The sequence below is a fragment of the Semicossyphus pulcher genome, unplaced genomic scaffold (assembly GCF_022749685.1).
Source record: "Semicossyphus pulcher isolate SPU_LCO1_2020_fin unplaced genomic scaffold, fSemPul1.0.p SCAF_8, whole genome shotgun sequence".
Classification (NCBI taxonomy): domain Eukaryota; kingdom Metazoa; phylum Chordata; class Actinopteri; order Labriformes; family Labridae; genus Semicossyphus; species Semicossyphus pulcher.
Window position 1 is genome coordinate 21,396,286 of NW_027211759.1, and position 19,194 is coordinate 21,415,479.

Genomic DNA, 19,194 nt, shown 5'->3' on the forward strand with positions numbered 1-19,194 from the left:
AAGCAGTAAATACTTGATGTGGCCTTCCCGGCGGAGTTGTAATTTTTCCGACAGTACATGAACGCAGCAGTAACATGCATGGTAACCGGGGCGGTTCTATGTTTGATAGAGCTGGGCGTGGGCTCCTCACTCCTCATCCCCTCTGCTCTCTGTGGAAGCACATTGTTCAACGCGGGCTCATTTTACCCAGAACCAATGAATGCTTTGGTGCATTTTAGCTACTGAAAACCAAACACTTTCTCGGAGATAATAAGGTGCAGATATCTGAAGACGGCGGGAAGCAGACCAAGAACATCTTGTTTCCCCTTCATTGTCACAGCTGAGAGGCAACAGAGTTGAAAGATTTTTTTTTCCTCCTGTAGACGAAACGTCGCTCTTGTCGCTAATTAGACCCCTGCTTGTTGTAAGTATGCAGTGCACATTCCTCTGTCCGAAATATGTCGGCAGTGACTGTGTTTTGTCTATTTATACCGCTAAAAAAATGCTTTCAGTGTTTTTGGGGGCACCGCTGGAGATTGCGGTCCACAGTTGAAACATTGTAGCGAGCTATCATAACATTTTAATTCACGCCCGGCTAGCATGCTCATGCTTTCTTTTTAGAACTGTCTAAATTTATCGGGAATTACAAAGGTTTGAAATTGTGTCGACAACTCAATTTTTCAAACAATTATTCATTTTTATAACAGTCTCTCTTGAGCTCGGGTGTTGTAACTTGGTTATGGGGGAATAACATAGCCTAACGTCGCGGTGGTTTCCACCTATTTTTACTTGTAAAAGGAAACTGAATGTACTTAAATGAACATAGCTGTAGTGGGGAAATCACTTCCTGTGGCCTGTGTTTGTGTGTAATGTAAAGACAAGCTTGAGTGTGAGCTTGCTGCTGCCGATAGTGGCCACACAGACAAGTAGGGTGACGCCCCGTCACACTGAGTAAAAACTGAATGTATCACTGCGGAAGTTAGATTCCATTACAAGGCGTTTAGAGAGCTGACTTGGGATTATCTCTCCTCTGGAAGCTGTTGTCAAAACTGTTTGGTAAGATTGAATGGCCATGGCAGCTCTAGTGTTTAATTCACCTAAAATATAGCTGGAGGAGCTTTTGGACTAGGGAAGAAACAATCTACCAATGACAAGCTGTTAAACACTTTCATTAGAATTCATTATACTCATCTTAAAAATGAGCAGCAAACATTTAAGTTAGTGCCCTCTAAGGGAAAAAAGCAAAATGTGTTTACATTGTTAGCTTTTTGGTGCATGATTGTACCTGACTGCTGTTTATATCTCTCTTGAACTCTTACTGTACATAAGCTGGGTAATTGTGCAAGAATTCAACTGTGCAATACGTTGACTTAAATACTGTTCATTTGTAAATAACTCTTATTTGTATATAACTCCTTTGCATCGTAACTCTTATTTTGTATTTAACTTTATTCTCGCATTTTATTTAATTCTGGCACTCATATTTAAATCACCATAGAGCCACTTCTCAGCATTTAATCTTTATCATTATTTCTTATTTTACTGTGTATATATAATGCTCATATTTTACATATTTCTTACTTCTATTTATGCCATATATTTCTCCATGCTTCTCTCTGTGTTAGAGCAACTGTAACGCCCAAATTTCCCTCATGGGATAAATAAAGTATTTCTGATTCTGATCCTCGAATCCACCAAAACATCACTGCTGCTGCTGACCAAATCATCACCATGAGTCATACGTAACAAGTAGTCTACATAGTTTTTCCATGATCATAAAGGCTGCTGGAGTACATTTGACTTTCTCCGACTTGTATCCGTATAAAAGATATATAAAAGAGTCAGCTGTGTGAATTTGACATCGGCAGGAAAGGCAAGAGTTGAGGCAGCTGGAAAACAGCTGGAGGTGGTCCAACCAGTGATAGAGGTGCAATGTTAATCGAGTGTCCCCTTCTCTGAACAGCTGTAGACTGGGTGGTGCCCAGCTGCAGGCCAAAATAAGTGTAACTTTTGGATTTTGGATACCAAGATTTTACAAATGACAACTTTTAATACAAAATTATTGACAGTGGCTTAATTTGTTGACGGTTTTAATGTAGAGATGACTGAATTTATGCTATTTTGCGCATTTCAATGCAGATTTTAGGGGTGTTTTAATGCAAAAACACTGCCATACTCCTGACTTGATATTCTTGAGTCTAATTCTTAAAGTAAATTAAGTTTTTTACCTTGGAAAGAACACTAAAAACACTAGGTGAGATCTACAGTTACTTACTTTACAGGGGGGCAGCCACTGTGCTTCTGTGCAGGGTGTTTTTATGCCTACTCACAAACTAAAACAAACTGGACAAAATCCTACTGATTCCACTTATTGCTGATGAGTTTTTGGGTGTTTGCTGTCCGATGATAAGCCTCATGGCCGCTCTAACCGGCAGTTCTTTGTGTGTGTGGAGGTCAGCTGGCCTTTTCATCTCTGCTGCCTCCACCGTCTCACCCTACCCGACGAGCTGAAAGGATGACCCAGTGGGGGAAAAGGTCACTTGTACTCCGGTGCCTTTAAGAGCGGCTTGTTTAAGCATGCACACAGATGCACAGAGAAACTCTTTATGTAAATGTTTGTAATGGAGGAAAATGTTGGAAGCAGGAAGTGTTTATTAACAGAGAACTTATAGTTTCATTCACGTCTTAGGAGTATTCTGTGTCTTCCTGCCCTGAAGGAGGAATTAAAGGCACAGTTGTGTTTTAAAGATTTATAGCCGAGCATCTTGATTTGTCTTTGAATTAACAGAACACATAAGAAGTGCCTGAAGTCCTCAGTCACTTGTGGTTCATTGGCCTCGGAGAGAAGAATGGTGATTCCTCAGCTGCCGGTCAACACTTATGTTTGGATGCCGTTTAGGAGGATGATGTCATTGGAGAGCGGTGGGAGGGTGCGGTGGGCTATCAAGGCTCCAGGATGGGTCTTGGAGTCTCAGTATTCGACCGTGATACCTCCCTAGAGAGGGTCTCCTTACCATCATCTCTCCATTAAAAATCTATTATCTCTGCAGCGGGCTTGTGGCTCTGCCAATATGGATCCTTTAACCAATTAGGGACTTTAATGGAGAGCAGGATGCATGTTGAGGAAGGTGGCCATTCATATGCCCTCGTTCTTGCATCATGTGTTTGGAATAGTTTTCCAGGCTACAAAGAATCAAGATGCAAAACTGTGTTTGTAGTTTCACAGCGGATCTATTTGGGAAAAGGCCGGAGAATGTTGAGCATCTTCATTATTGATTTCTTTATACATTTTTCAGTTTCCAGGTCGACCCCTCCCTCCCTCCCTCCTGTGGGTGTCTGTGCCCTTGGCTCACAGTAAGAGTAGCCCTCTCGCTGCCTCACCCTCTCCTCCCGTCAGCCCTCTCGCTGCTCTCTACTCGCACCCTCCGTAAGCTGTCATGTAAGATTATCCTCTTGGTCCAGGCGGGGCTCTAGGGTTTCAAAACGAACTGTTAATTTCCCAGGCTGGAGGTGGCATGCTATAAATAACACTCAACATAGACATAGTGTGTAGGGCTGCTCCTTGATCAAAGGGGACCATCTATGCAATCATTTTTGGGACTTTTTAATGGAAAAGGTAACCAGCGTGTAGATGACCCCGCCTGTCTCTGAGAGAGATGTCCTGATAACATTTTTTCCTTCCTGATACTGATTCTGATACCGAGACTTGAGTTTTGGCTGATACTAAGAACCCCTACGAAACCACAGAGTAGTATATTTCTTACCGCTGTATACTGCTTACCCTGTATGAATGTGATATGATTTGTATCCTTATTGTAAAGCATGGCCTGGTACATTGAAGGGATCCAAGCTCACCTAGAATAGAGGGCCTAGTTCGCCGATTTTCAACCTCAGTCCTATCCTGCTATTATGGGGAGCTAATGCTGTTATGGTAGAATCTGTTCCTGTGGCTCTGTGCCTTTGGAGGACGCTATCCGCTTCAATGGGCTCTGAAAAACCTCCGCCAGTCTACTACGTAAAACGCGCCATCTGGCGGAGGCCAGGGAGCCTGCTAAACTAAACTTCCTCATTCTAGGACGCCCGCCTCCGATGTCATGTCAGACTTGTCAAATGTAGACTGCAGACCTGAAGATTTTTTAGACGTTCCACCGGTATATTCTAGTCGCATTTCGGATTCTGTACCGCTCTGAGCCGTTGCCTGCAGCGATCAATGTCCTTGACTGGAAAACGGTAATATTTCATTCCAGCGCCTCTCGCTTGGCCGCTCCTTTCGGAGATAGGGGCGCAATGCATACTGGGTGTTGTAGGAATGTAGAATGGGCAAAACCACGAGCGGTTTGTACAACTTTCTCCACAGCTATGGCGCTAATTTCAAATATTATTGCTTCTATCGATTACAGAGAACACCAGCTTTGACTGACAGTGGCTTTTTTTTCAGGGGCGAACTTTAAACACTGATTGCTGACATTTTGCCAACTCAGACTAATGTTACAATCCCTGCTCGCACTACATGTTCCTATTAGTAGTCTTTGCATGACAATTTCCCTAAAATCAGTTCGCCTATACTTTGCCGCTCTGAAACAGCGGCAGCTGAAAATGGCAGGTATAATTATTTTTCTTGCAGTGTAGGCTACTGTTTTGGAGAAGAAACAAGAGGCATTTCCAATGCTGCTATCAGTATCGGAACAACTATAGTCTCAATGTCTCACTTTGATGAGCTTAATTATTAGTATAGTAGTGCAACTGACTTTGCTGTGAGATCAATACTTAAGAAAGAAAACATGTAAAATTGCCTCAGCTCTTTGTAGTTGTCTGTTTTTACTTGTCTGTATGTGCAAGTGAAAATGTGTTGCATGTATTGTGCATGCTGTGACAGTATTGTACAATATGAAATTAAGACTCCTCTGTGGATGAAAAATGTAAAAGGAATGACACATGCTCTGATAAATGTGATCTCCAGCAGCCGTGTCCTCATCCCTACCCTCACTCTGCACAAAGGCCAGCTCCGTACGAGCCCCCTCCTGACAACAAGTGTCTCTGAGAAAGCGACAGCATCTCTATCAATGATTAATTTTTGCTATTCATCTCCATATGTATGTGTGGATTATTAATCAGCCGCTGTCGTGGCCTAGTTTGAGAGGGGGGGAGATGGCACGGCGGTCTGTCTTTCCCTTCCTCCGGTCTCCCGGTAGCGGGCACGGGTGCTTTGAATTTGCATTTTAGGCTGTAAATTTTAATCGTTTGGCAGGTGCACACTGGAGATGTGGTTCTGTAGAAGAAATGCAGCAACCGACCGTGTCAGAAATCTGGAGAGCTGTGGGGGTGTGAGAGATTTTATTCATGTGCATGTCCTACATTTTCCATCTTTACGACTTATCAGGGCACTTTGTTGGTGTGAATTTTAATACACAAAATAAGAATAGTTTCAGTTAAAGATTTTTAATACATATTGACCCCAATAGGTATTGAAATGCTTTTTGAGAGCGTGATTATGAGCATTTATCATAGCTTTTGTGTCGTAGTGTAAAAACAGGAAGTGATCTTTAACTTTTGACTTCATTTTAGAGTAGGTGGTACGCAGTAAATGTTACTAATATCATCTAACAGACAAGGTGTGAGTGTGTGGGGGGGGATTTAGCGCAGCAGGAACAGGAAAACAAATGGCTGAGTAGTTTTTTCCATGCTGCCTGAATGGTCAGCACCTGTCATTGTCGCGTAACCTTCACCTGCATGACTAGGCAAGGAATGGCTCTGCTAACACAAATCATGAGTCACCATATTCTGGTGACAAACCTTTACTTTAACATTTTTGTCCTATGAACTATGCATGAATCCTGATGTGAATCCTTGCCCTGTCTATAGCCTCCAGCGACCAAAGGTGTTCCAGCGTCTGTCCGCCCCGCGCAACTCTCTCTCCTCTTCGCTCAGCTGCTGTTTATTTGCTTAAAGGAGGCTGCGAGCAGCGAGGCTGGCACTGCGGCTCTGCCACGGTCCCTGTACTCCAGCCAGGTCGGCCTGAACTGTGCACCAAGTTGATTTACACACGGTGAGGGAAAAAGGAAGCTAAATGTTTGGCCACAAGATTGAGGGGTCAGGATAATTCCCTTCCTGTTGTGCTTGAGAGCTTGTTTTTACGAGGAGGCCATTGTTGATATAGGTGATGGTGTTCAGAGCTACCTGTTCCATTAAGGCGAGAGGAGATATGGCTTACGGGATCGAGGATGTGTTGCAGGAAGCTGCGTGTGTGTTTGACTGAAGGAGAGCTGCTAAATGGTCGTGTCGTCAGTTAGTGAGTCGGCTGTTCTGCCAATCATTAACACGAGCGAGCCGGTCCTCGTCTTGGCTATTCTAAGTCTGGCACCACAGTCACACAAATAACCGTTTTCACAGAGGTGCATGCAGATTCTATTATTACAACACCACACCCAGAGACACAAATAGGTGCATGACTCCCTGAGAATGAACTAGCTTTATAAGTTTTGTATGTTGTTTAAAAACCGTCCAGACGCTGCCTTCCTGTCACCTGTTACTTCTCTCTTTCTAAAGTTTCAGATTCAGTCCAGCTGTGTGTGTTTGTGTGCGTGTGTGTGTGTGCTCCTTTGGGAAATGAAGCACAAGAGAAAGGGCGCGTATGTGTGTTCTGCTCCAGCTGGCTAAAGCGCTGATGTTCACCAGCACTCTGTATTGAGCAAGCAGTTTGCATAAGTGGAGTAATTTCTGTTAGCGATGACAGTTGGTGCGCGAGGGAAGGTGATACAGCTCGTGTGACCTGTGTGCTCATGAGATCTTGACATGAGGATGACACACTCTGGGGCAGGTTAGTGATCGTCTTCAGTTCATCAAAGTAAGACACACTCGATGATCAGGCCCCGGATTTTAAACCCCATGTGGCTTATTTTACTCCGAAATGAGAGACTTTTGAGGAAGAGAAATTGAAAGCAGTGTTCGGGTGTAGCTGTAGATAACGGTCTGACAGAGCTGATGTGATTCTGATTCCATTATTGTGAGTTTGTGTGAAAGCGGCGATGGTTTTATTTAACTGAACTCAAAGTATAAATGAGTAAATCTGCGGTTGAGTTTTAAAGGGGATATATTTTAGCTAAGCAATCAATTCTCTTGTGTGGTTTTGAATCACGTTGATAAAGTTTGTTTCATTTTAAAAATAGTATACGTATTTTAATTAAATTATTTTTCGTGGGCCTGTCCTTCCTCCTGAAATGAACAAGCCGCTTTTCACTTCAAAGGTCAGACCTTAGCCACGATTAGCTGACATGTTAGCCTCTCGTGCAGCTGCGCTGAACGGCCCATTTCAGAGGCTACCTTTTTAAAAATGTCATTCTGGATAAACACAGAATTATGCCATTTTTCGCTGTGAACAACAAACACCCAAAAATGTGAAACCCATGCAAAATATGAGTGAACAGATACGGCCCCTTTAAGCCTTTAAGCAAGTCTGTCAAACAGAAAGTGAAACTAAAGCTGCCACTCAAGACCAACACAACCTGAGATTTACAGAAAACCCAGTGCTGGTGATTTTCCTCTGAGCTCTTACATCAGAAATGACACAGCTGTGATGACATCAACTCACCACTCATTGTTGTCTGCATGATGTCAAACTGAAGCCGTAACCACGGGCGGCTCCTGTGGTTTCTAAGGGCCTCCAGCACCCTTTAACTTGTGGTTAGCCATAGGCTTGGTCTCACTAGCCCTGGCTTGCAATTGAATTAATCCTGTTGAAAACCTCCATGATGGCTTCATGTGTTCCTGACTGACTCATCGTGTGCCATCATGTCTTATGGAGGCATCGGATCATTTTCAGGTCATGGATTTGGTGATTTGGTGAATTTGAAGTATAAGCTGAGTCAGGCTGTGTAAGTATAGTGGAAACACCCATATGACTACTTTCTCTACCGGCTGACTCACCACAGCTGGAATTTCACCGGCCAGCAGCGTTGAGAGGGCAGTGGCGATGTCGGGGTGTGTCTTTGTGTTACTTTACGTGGTCTATATATGTATATACGTACATATTGATTGACCTCCTCCTTCCATCAGCTGCTGTCTGCTACGTCAGTCTGTTGTTGGTTTAGGTGTTACAACCAACTAGTTTACCAAATCTCAGTAAGAGTTACGACTCAATGATTCAAAGCCTTCAAAGCTTAACTGTTTGGCACTGTGAAATTGAAATTTACACCCACAGATAATCCAGCAGAATTTGCTTCCCTCTTCTAGTCAGAACTGTAGTTTAAAGTTGACCTGTCACTGATATTCCTTCGCTTCCCTCTTGGTCCATACACTGCTGACAGGTTTACCTGTGTTGTGTAAATTCTACCCTACAGAAATGTATATCACTTATGTGTTCTCAAGAGACTGACATGTTTCTTTAATAACATGGCTTGATTTAGAGTCGGGGCAGCCCTGTTGCATCGACTAAACCTTTTAAGTGTGTTCAGTGGGCCCATAGGGGACGACTGCAGGCACACCTGGAGTCATAAAATACTGTTTCAGGCCTCTTGTGCTGTTGCTGTGGACTGATCCCTATAGAGGAGGAAGGAGTTCATAGCCTTAGCCTAAATTGTTAGCCATAGTTTAATAAAGTGATTAAACATTTTACTTGTTAAAGTCTTACTGTGTCTTTATGTTGTCATTGCTCTTATATCATGTTTTTTATTTTAAAACGATGGCTCATCAGTGAAACCCGAGTGATGAGGGTCAGTCTCCCCGTGTCATGCCCCTTCTTTCTCTCCCCGCTGCCTCCCTAGCTCGCCCTCTCACACACACACACACTCTCTCTGCTGCTCACACCGAGAGCGAGAGGATTGGAACATCGAGTACCTTCAGCACATTTTTCACATTCCCCTTTGAGGGTCTCAACCTCAGCCCCCACTACACACACACACACACACACACACACACACACACACACACACACACACACTCCAAACCACTAATGTTTCTCACCACTGGGCAGTAATGCTAATAACTGTTTGCTTTTGTCTGAACCGCTGGTTGTGGACCTCATCAGGGGCGGAGAATAGCTCGTCAAAGCTCTGTGAATGTCTGTTGTTCTCTCCACACACCTGGTGATGATGCAGCTGTTAAATGTCAGAGTGCTAACCTGCACCTTTTTCTTCTCTCCAGCAGTGCTGTGCGTGTGAGGTGAGCAGCAGCGGCAAAGATGACGGAGTATAAGCTGGTGGTGGTGGGAGCTGGAGGCGTGGGCAAGAGTGCACTCACCATCCAGCTCATCCAGAACCACTTTGTGGATGAATATGACCCCACCATAGAGGTAGGACTCTCTTCTATATGTCCTAAAAAAATGTATTGCTTCCATTCTTTTATGCCTATATAAATAAGCATGCATTAGTCCACGTTGTATATAAATGTCCAATCCCACAGTCACTGCTCAGCAATATTTTCTGGACCCTTCTTCTGCATCAGCTCCTTATAAATCAAGTTAATTTAATTTAATTAATCAAATGTCGCTGCAGTACTCCAAATGGTCAGCCTTGGAAGAAATTCTTGGCCTTCTTTGAAACAGAAATATTGACTCCCTCTTTTGATATCCACGTATTTCCCTCTAAATAAAACACTGACCAGCACTGCAGACATTGCAAAGAGGAGAGGGAATCCAGTGAGAATGTTTTCTCCTCTCTTTTCTCTCTTTTTCTCCCTCTCTGTCTCCACTCTCTCCCTCTCTTTCTCACCACGCCTGCCTCTGGCCAGACAATGTCCTTTTTGTGTGTTTGCATTCCTGGCCCCTATGCTCTAACAAACAAAGGGACGGCACTCCATGTTTTTGTGGCTGCGTGTTGGAAGGCTAAACATTGGCTCCAATACCGTGCTCGTCTGATCTCTTGATGTTCATTTGACCTGGGAACTGACGGGGCATTTAATAACACATACCACTTAATACACAGTACAGCTTAGCACTGACTGAGCTAGGGTCGGGCAACCTCGGTAGCCTAAAATCCCACCTGTACCATCTCATCTGTGATCTGATTCTTGTAATAGATTGCTTAATCACACATATGATGAATATCTTCTGCACCAACTCTCTAAATATATGAGTTTCTTTGTTTTTTTCCCACAGGACTCGTACAGGAAGCAGGTCGTGATAGACGGGGAGACCTGCCTGCTGGACATCCTGGACACTGCAGGTCAGGAGGAGTACAGCGCCATGAGGGATCAGTACATGAGGACAGGAGAGGGTTTCCTCTGCGTCTTCGCTATAAACAACACCAAGTCTTTTGAGGACATTCATCAGTACAGGTGTGTTAAATTGAGGTTAATACCCCTTTTCCCACCAAATTTAGCGCGTTGACGCAGGTTTTTCAGACCTGGGAAGACCGGCTTATAGATACTGATTGTCTCTGTTCCCATTGCCAGTGAAGTATACTCCTGTCAGTCTCTTTTCTGCTGCGTCACCGTCCGACGTCACAAACGCACCTAAGCGGGGTTAGTAACCAGTTAAGATGTTACGGCGGTTAGGTCTATTACTCATTCAGTCTATTAACAAAATCGGCGCCGACAAACTTGGAACTATGTTCGAGCGCTGCTCGGACGGAGACGTGCGGAACATGTAACTGAGATGACAAGGAGTCGCAGAAGTTACCGACGGAGCATAGCATCACGCCGGAAAGGGGGCGGAGATTAGCGTGTCAACACAGGTTTTGTGTCCTATCAATGCCGCTCAGAGCCAAGGCGACAATTCCCTGAGTCATTTGACACTCCATATGCCGATTGTAACCTTTCCCATTAAGCAAAAAAGCCGGGTGTTGGCGGGTTTTTTGACCAGTGGGAAAGCGGCTAAAGAGTGAGGGGTTAAATAATGCAGGAGGCATCGCATACTCTGAAATTGATTGGGGCATTATGGGATGTATTGTTGCAGGTATGATCCTGTGTTTAGCAAGGGTGGAGTTCAGACACAAATCATTTCTGTTTCTCTTCTAATGGTTGTGTATGCGTAATTGTAAATGCAGTGTGTGTTCGAGGGACTCCCACGGGGTCTGGATATGAGAGGGGTGTGTGTACGTATATGTGCCAGCTCCCTGCAGCAGTTGGGTGATGTCATGCTGTAGCGTTTAACACGGCTAAAGAAAGCTTAGCCCCCAACTGGAGGATTACAGCATGATGCCAATGAAATCGATCCTGACTCAATTAGAGGAACGGGGAGAGGTAGCACTTTCAAGGACAGGGAAGGAGAAAAGGAGGGAGGGAGGGGGAAAGAGAGAGATTCAGCTGGAGATGACAGCTTTCTCTCTCTTTTTCCCACATTCAGTCTTTCTCATCACATTAGACGCCTGCTTGACAGTGCTGCACGTGGAGAGTAAAAGAGGCAGCATATTAAGTTTGCACACCTCATCTAGAGATTTGGAGGGTTTTGGAGTTTATTAGACGCACGTTTGTTTGGCTTGCTGCCATCGCAGTCCTGCCTGCTTTTGGGCCCAGCTTTAAAACCTTTGTGCAGCTTGTGGAAGCATGCATGGACATTTGGCTGGATGCTCAAATAGGTGCAGGCCTGGTTAGAGCTGTTTTGAAAGGATTCAGTGTTATACAGGCAAAATAAAAGTCAGGTGCATTTTGCAGAACTTGTCCTGCAGTTTCTGGCACTGTACTGCCATCAAACTTTGTCTTTTTACTTTGAAACAGCCAGTATAAGGCAACCATACTCAAGAATGACCCAGTTAGATAAGATTATTTCACCATCTTGTGTTTGCAGGTCTTTTTTATAAGCCTGTTAGACTTAAAATACCTGCCTCACCAGCATATAACTATGACGGTGGTCTAAACATGTCTGATGTGCCATAAAGACTCAGAGCAACTGCGGTCATAAACACCATTAGCAGTGTTGCCTGCAGATGGGCAGGGCAGACTGTAGTGGCTGCATCCTGCTGTACTGTGGCTCAGGGAGAAGAAGGGCTGAGCAGATAGATTGATCTGACCCACTCCTCTCACTCAGTTCCCCCTGGCTGCCTGGCGTTTGGCGCTGGCTGCTGTAGTGATGAGGTAATGCTGTTCGCCGCCTGCCTGTTGTCCATCCCCCCCCCCTCCCTCCTTTCCTCCACAACTCCCTCCTTCAGCAGTGCAGCACAGCCCAGCACCGGCGGGCCTCGGCTCTTCCTCAGGGTCCTAGAGCTCCCCGGGTGGTTTGCTCTCCAGCGGTGTAGCTGCTGTTGTTTATGAAGGGAGGATCCCAGACAAGAGAGAGTGCACTCTGATTAAACGCAGTGCTTGGTTGGGTTAAGGAAACAGCAGAAGTTTTGCTAATGTCCTTGTTTTGCAATTCACAGGGAACAAATAAAACGTGTAAAGGACTCAGACGATGTTCCCATGGTGCTTGTGGGAAACAAATGTGACCTCCCGGCACGCACGGTGGACACGAGGCAAGCCCAGGAACTGGCCCGATCCTACGGCATCCCTTATATCGAGACCTCTGCAAAGACACGACAGGTAGGTAATGAACAAGAAGCACACACATCGGGGCTGCACTATAAAACACGTTGGTGGTCAACAGGATATGAACATGCACAATAAACACATTGCAAATGACTGAAATTAAATCAGAAAAGTCATGTTATGTACACATGCTGTGTATTCACAATTCACACATGGAAGCATTTGACCAGTCAGACGAAACGCTGGATACATTGGCCATGCATTCAAACCATTTGGCCAATCAGATGAAGCCCCAGCAAGCCATCAGCTTCTCTCAGGTTAATTGGTGTCAATGTGGTGACGACTGTACAGTTAGCAGGTTATTTTAGATTCAAGAGAGAGAACGTGTAACAAACACAGGTACTGTGAAAACATGGTGAACAACAGAGAGACGTAGGAGCTCTAACGTTATAGCTTATGTGCACTCTTTACTATTTATATATCTATTGTGCAGGTAACCAAACATGCACTTTTATTGAAGAAAGCTCTTCCTCTCATGTTTAAATTAACTTTTAAAATATAACTTCTATCTTAATTTGCCTCCCATTTTTGCAAGCAACAAAACTCAGATTATTTGCATATGTGCTGCATCACACTGTAAGCAACAAGTTCTTACAGTGTGAGTTAACATTTTGCACGTGTATTCATGCACACGGAGAGCAGTGATGTGATTTGTGTTGCTGGGAACATTTTATTATGCCGCAGGCAATGACTCACAGCCAGGTTATGTTGGCTTGAGAACAGAGCTACAGTATTTGAAAGGCCTCCACGAGGACAAGTCGCCGCACAGCTCTAACTGTCTCTGACTCACTGTCACACATTGTGCAGGTACATAGAGACTCACACATTCACCACTGAGCCTGCAGAAAGTCTGTCATTCAAACCACGAGTATGCAAAGAACTTAGCCATGACTTGCTCATTATGATCTTGATTAACAGTCTGAAATGATCAGGGTTGCCATGGTTATGTTGTCAGGCCTCTCGATGATGAGCACACCTGAGAGGTTTGCTGTTGGTTATAAGAGATGCATGCAGTGTACTCCTCTGTTGAAGTTGCATAGGTTTAATGTTTGTGTGTGTGTGTGTGTGTGTGTTTACAGGGAGTAGAGGACGCCTTCTATACACTGGTTAGAGAGATCAGACAGCATAAGCTGAGGAAGCTGAACCCACCTGATGAGAGCGGCCAGGACTGTATGAGCTGTCGCTGTGTGGTATCGTGATGCAGGTGAGACTTCCACAGAATTTCTAAATCATTTTTTGACAGCTGCACAATATTATGGGAAGTAGGGCTGCATGATATTAGAAAAACATACATTGCAACATCTTTTTGTTCTGTGATATTAATGTGATATTTATTGCGTTTTAAAAAAATACAGGAAATAATACCAGCTAAAGGCAGTGTGTTTTCATATTTATAATTATAAAATTTTATATATGTAATATTTATAACAATTAAACATCATACATTTTATTATTTGGGACTTTTCAGTCTATTTGCTTGTAACAAAACAAAACCCCTCCTACTTTTATCACTCTTAGTTCAGACTGACACCCACATGAAAAAGTAGAAAGTTCAGTTGGAGCGACTTGTGGGTTGCAGTTGTGTTATTAATACGGTATGTCATCAACCATTGCTAATGATGATCAAAAGTATGTCAGTATGTAACGGTAACCTGTGACGGTCACTTCATGGAACTGTATGGAACAACAAATCATGTCTCCTGCTCCCTGCCCTTCCTGTAGGCACACAACCTCATGTGGTGTGTGTGCTGCAGGTGTAGCCGCTAAAACTTAACAGCATGTCCGCTTTCTGAACTGTCCGTTTATGCAGCCCCAGTGTTAACCAGCAACAAAAAAGTAGCAGCTTGACGTGTTTCACTTAATTTTCTTCGATATCGCACGTCCTGCGATGTGAATATTGCACATGCACATATCACAATTGCGGTTGTTAAACGATATATCGTGCAGCCCTAAAGGTAAGTTTCCAAATTGGTATGTCCACAAACTTGTATATAATGGTGGAAATGACTCACTCGAAGTAAAAAAAAAAAAAAAAAAGTTAAACCATATCTCACTCAGGTAGTAATTTCACTGACATCTGCCCCTCTTTTGTGTCACTTCATTTCCAGCTCACTGTTGCACGTGGAGGAGTAATGCTACAGCGCGTAGCGGCAGCATGGACTTACAGATAGAAAGATGAAACAACTCAATGATGAAATATAAACTTTTTCAAAGAGAGGATGATTGAAGCAAAGGCCCTCAAGGAAACCACCAGAGCTGACTGAACCCATGGACCTTTTATGGACAGGAGGATTTGGACTGTTGCCTACAGTGGCTACCTGAACTAGCCTGGTCCGGCCCTTTTTATTTTGGTCCACACACGTCGACCTGAGAGCAACACCACTAATGACTCTCCGTCAGCTCCGACGTGGTCTTGCTGGGTGGCTCCACAAGTTCCCTGCTTATAACTTATTGTTTTCAGTCTCAACACTGGTCTTAAAAGGGGGTGTCTCTGACCTCCTCCCACCTTGAAAGCCTAACTCTACTCCCCCCCCCGGCCTGCCCACTGGAAGGAGACGACTGGAATGGACATTTACTTACCCCAACACCTTTTGCATATATTTTCCATCCCACGCTACCTGCCTTTTGTTTCCCTCGAATGGCCGCGTAGTCCTGTCATTAAACTAAATACAGAGGGTGGAGGCTGACGTGGGAAGGACTATAATTTGTTGTTGTTTAACAGTTAGCTAGCTGTAAAAAAGAATCTTGTTTTTATGGAACATTTTATGTGATTGCAGAATTTAAAAGACACTCAGCAATACGTGAGCAAAGGTTTATTTCTGATGGCACCTGATTTGACATTTTTTTTCATGACCTGACTGATGCAGAATTTCCTTCTCTTTTGGGTGAGAAATGTTGAATGGAGAATTTAAGAGCCTCCAGAGTGCAGCTGCCTTTATTTCTTTGCTAAGAGTTGTCTTTGTGGAATAATAATAGTAACGGCTAGTGTAGGTAGGTTCTGGTGCAATAGGATTCTTTACTGTCAGATTCACACCCACCTATTTTCCTGTTTTACTTTGATTTCGGACAGAGAGGTACCGTGCATTCGTCATTACTCCAGCTGCAAAGGCTGGTGAGGATGCCTGTAGAATAGAACAAATCCCTTCACTTTGTACAATGACGACCAGTTGCTTTTTCTTGCATTTCATTTCAGTAACTTTACGGCATCCAAATCTTCTTTACTACGTTGTGATAATAGTTGTTTACTAGATTGCAGAAATCGCTTCATTTGCATAACAAGGCTCAGGAATCAGGGACCAGGACGTCTCACCTAGCAGTCCTGCAAACCAGGGATTAAGGATGTCACCAGTTGTAGCGTGTAACACACAGGTCCTGCCTCAGAGTCGAACCCACACACCATAACTATCCTCATACTGCTCCTCTTTCTCTATCACCTCAGCGCTACAGTTGAACAATAACAGGTCAGGTGCTAATCATGTCAGAATCATATTTACTGTACATGTGTAAAAGGTGATGGGCGTCGAGTTATGGTTTGTTTTCTTAATGCCGACTAGCTTGTGCTCTTCATGACTGCATTGATTTTTCTGCCTCAATGGAAACGACTGCTCCGTGTTGACTTTGCCTTATCTGTTAGCTAGTTTGTACCTCACGTATGCAGCGAGTTCTACCTGAGACAACTGTGTGTTCTGTTTGCTGCATTGTTTGTTTGTTTATGTGTGCAACTAAAAAAAAAATGTAGAGGAGTGTTGAGTTTAGATATGCGCTGTATAGAATTTGAATGACAGGTCCCTAAAAACACTACACTGATTTTAAAAAGGGGTTTTCTGTAGTGGCATGTGCGTCTGAATGTGATCCTGTTTAACAAGACTGAAAAATGGACATGTTTCAACAAAGCCAAGTTTTCTTGCTCCTTATGTTTATATAGTTTTTCTATTTCATTGGAAGATGCGATGGTGATTGATTACTATAAAACTTAACTTTTAATCCAGATTATACTCAAACAGTCCAGACAATTAGTTTAGGGTACTACCGGCAGGATTTGGCAACAACCTTCAGATGAAAATCTAAAATATCTGAGACCTCTCACATCAGAGACGTCGCGTTACTTTGCCGTCGCCTTCCTTTAAGAAGACCTTTAATTTTGTACAGCTAAAGTGACTCTTTATCACGGCTTAAAGAAATATGATCAGTCTTAGTAACTGCGTGGATGTTAGTGGTCAAGATGTTTTCATCATTTCTCTGCTTGGAGGAAGATGAACTGTGAATGTGTGTGAGTCTTTATAAGCCTCATGTTTTAAATTTACAATATTGAAATAACGCAGGAGTCGACCCTCAGTCCAACGTTTTGGCTTTGTTCATTTTCACCCATTGTACTCGTTAAACAGAGAGTGTGGCATTTGTAACATGTAATGACAGTCCTGATAGTACGCTTGTCCTCCCCCCTTTTCAATCTTCAAACAAAGCATCTGCGATATTCCCACCATATAATTCCACAAAATCTATGTATTCAAATCTCCACGTCATGTCGCCACAGGGAAACTCCAGCCAGCAAACCACAAGTATACATGTCAGAAAAAAACCTGGCCAGCATGACCAAGACTGTACGGACCATTTGGGAGTTTTGCACAAGGATACAGTGGGCTCAAGGGCTTGTTTCTCCCTTGCAAACTGTGGAACTGAGGTGTGGAAGAAGGAATTTGTGAAAATGTCAACTGTTTAGCTATTTAAGATGTATTTACTCTTTGAAAATGTGGCAAATGTATTGCAGGACAGGAATAAAGATGTCAAGATGAAACTGTGTCTTTGCTTTTCTCAGCGGGCCCCTTTAAAATATGAGATTTGCTGCCACCTACAGGCTGAAATGTGTATTGCAGTTTGTATGTTTGAAGACTGACTGTATTAATCCCCTAGGGGAAATTACATTTTTTTCACTGTGTTTTTACAAACATAGGCCCAAAATAGACACATGCACAAGCATAAACGGAGAGATGTCAGAGTGAGGGGGCTGCACATGGACATGCGCCCCGAGCAGTTTGTGGGGGGGATTCTGTGCCTTGCTTAAAGACACTTCGACAGTGCCCAGGAAAGGAGCTGGCTCCTCTCCAGCGACCAGCCCCAATTCCACACTTGATCCGTGGCGGGTGTTGAACCAGCCACCCTCCAGTTCCCAAGCCAAGTCCCTCCAGACTGAGCTACCGTCTACCCCCACTTAACCTTGAGATCATGATAAGCTGGGACATGTAAAAAAATATTTAATAGGTTACTGTTTTTAAAGAAGTATAAACACAGCTGAGCTAAATCATTGTTCTAGGCAAATATCTCCCCTGTTTGTGCGACAGGACGATCACGTGCATGATCGTGCACTTTACACAATGTGGGCAAGTCCAACTGTGATGAAAGTTCAAAGGACAGTCATAAACCGTGAGCTCACACACAGTTTTACCATCAACAGTGTCATTTACAAGAAGTTTTCCTTTGCTTTGGTAAACATGGCAGATGAATGAAAAAATTAAGCAATTTCAATTTCCAAAGAAATAAGTTGTGTCAGTATGAATATTGATGTAAATTTGCTGTTTGCTTCACTGTAAAACTGATGCCTGAATGTTTGAAGTAAACAACAGGAAATAGGCCAGGTGTGTTTGTGTGGGTTTGGTCATTCACAGCTGCTGAATAGGAAGGAGGAAGTGTTGAGGACACACTGTATGGTGGAGTAAAAGAAAGCAGCTTAACGAGTCATTCGTAATTTATAATTTTCTATAATTATTTAATTCACTATAAAATCTGACATTTAAACTGAATTTATTGTTAAAAACTTAGAGAAAAGCTAATCCCTCAGGATAAATTAAATGTAAAAGTAGAGCATGTTTGCATTTTTACAACAAAGCATATGTAAGGACTTTGCATTTTAGTACGTATGGTACCACTGAAATTAAGCAGTTATAGGTTAGTTGGATAATCTGTATTGATAAAACCTTATCGATATTAAGTGTCCAACTCATGTAAAAGAAATCAGTAATGTCAATCAATAATAATGAAATCGATATGTGGAATGTCTTACCTGCAGAGCTCAAACTGGACCCTGACTGGGAGCATTTTAAACTCAAACAGCTTTTGAAGAGCGCTCAGTCATGTGGTCATGTATGATTTTATGCGTCTTGTTTTACAGTTGGTTAACTTGTAGGATAATTTGTATCCTGTATTGTTATATCTGTTTCATGGTTGAGTCTGTTTTGTACTGTCTCTTGTGTATTTGTTGTGGACTTTTATGTATTTTAAAGGCCAATCGAGGGACGGGCATTGCAAATTAGCAAGGCTATAAACGCTGTTGTGTGTGGCATCGGTTTAATTGCTTCATACTTGTCCCTATACAAATAAACATAAAATGAATTAATTAAGAAAGGTCAGGCCCCAAAAAAACATTGTAGACAGGAGCCATGGCCTGGCTCCTCTGACCGTCATTGATATTATAAATATACTGGAATATACTGTATATAAATGTGTTTATTGGGTCAGTGTTGTTGTCCTGTTTTGTTTGTTTAAGCTTTATAGCCTAGTTTTTTATTTTTTTAGGGCACATGATTTGCGTAAATGTGGAGCCGCTCTCTTACTGGCTTACAAGGGTCATAAAAGACAGGAGGTTATCCATAAACCTGGTGCAGACGGGAAGCCGAGGGCTTGTGAGAGTTAGTGATCGACAAAGAGACTCAGAGTAAGCAATATTTCCTGAACAGATAAACTGCAATCATGTCGTACGATGAC

At 43.2% G+C, this 19,194-nt stretch overlaps 1 protein-coding gene across 3 annotated transcripts; it reads left to right on the plus strand.

Moving 5' to 3' along the window:
- The first annotated feature begins 162 nt into the window (after positions 1 to 162).
- Positions 163 to 17,230, plus strand: LOC138612478 (GTPase HRas). Of its 3 annotated transcripts, none has more exons than XM_069685753.1 (6): positions 163 to 403; positions 9,118 to 9,265; positions 10,070 to 10,248; positions 12,270 to 12,429; positions 13,515 to 13,639; positions 14,544 to 17,230. In XM_069685753.1, the coding sequence occupies exons 2-5, from the start codon at positions 9,155 to 9,157 to the stop codon at positions 13,632 to 13,634; spliced, it is 570 nt and encodes a 189-aa protein (XP_069541854.1). In that variant the 5' UTR covers positions 163 to 403; positions 9,118 to 9,154; the 3' UTR covers positions 13,635 to 13,639; positions 14,544 to 17,230. The 3 variants fall into 3 exon arrangements, with proteins under 3 accessions (XP_069541854.1, XP_069541855.1, XP_069541856.1); XM_069685754.1 differs by having other exon boundaries at positions 9,121 to 9,265; XM_069685755.1 differs by lacking the exon at positions 163 to 403 and adding an exon at positions 6,749 to 6,796.
- The last annotated feature ends 1,964 nt before the right edge of the window (positions 17,231 to 19,194 follow it).

What these genes read in the sequence shown, in the direction of transcription:
- LOC138612478 (XM_069685753.1), top strand. Translation starts at nt 9,155, where the DNA reads ATGACGGAGTATAAGCTGGTGGTGGTGGGAGCTGGAGGCGTGGGCAAG. An exon ending in AATATGACCCCACCATAGAG is followed by an intron (nt 9,266 to 10,069) that starts GTAGGACTCTCT and finishes TTTTTCCCACAG; the next exon opens with GACTCGTACAGGAAGCAGGT. An exon ending in GAGGACATTCATCAGTACAG is followed by an intron (nt 10,249 to 12,269) that starts GTGTGTTAAATT and finishes TGCAATTCACAG; the next exon opens with GGAACAAATAAAACGTGTAA.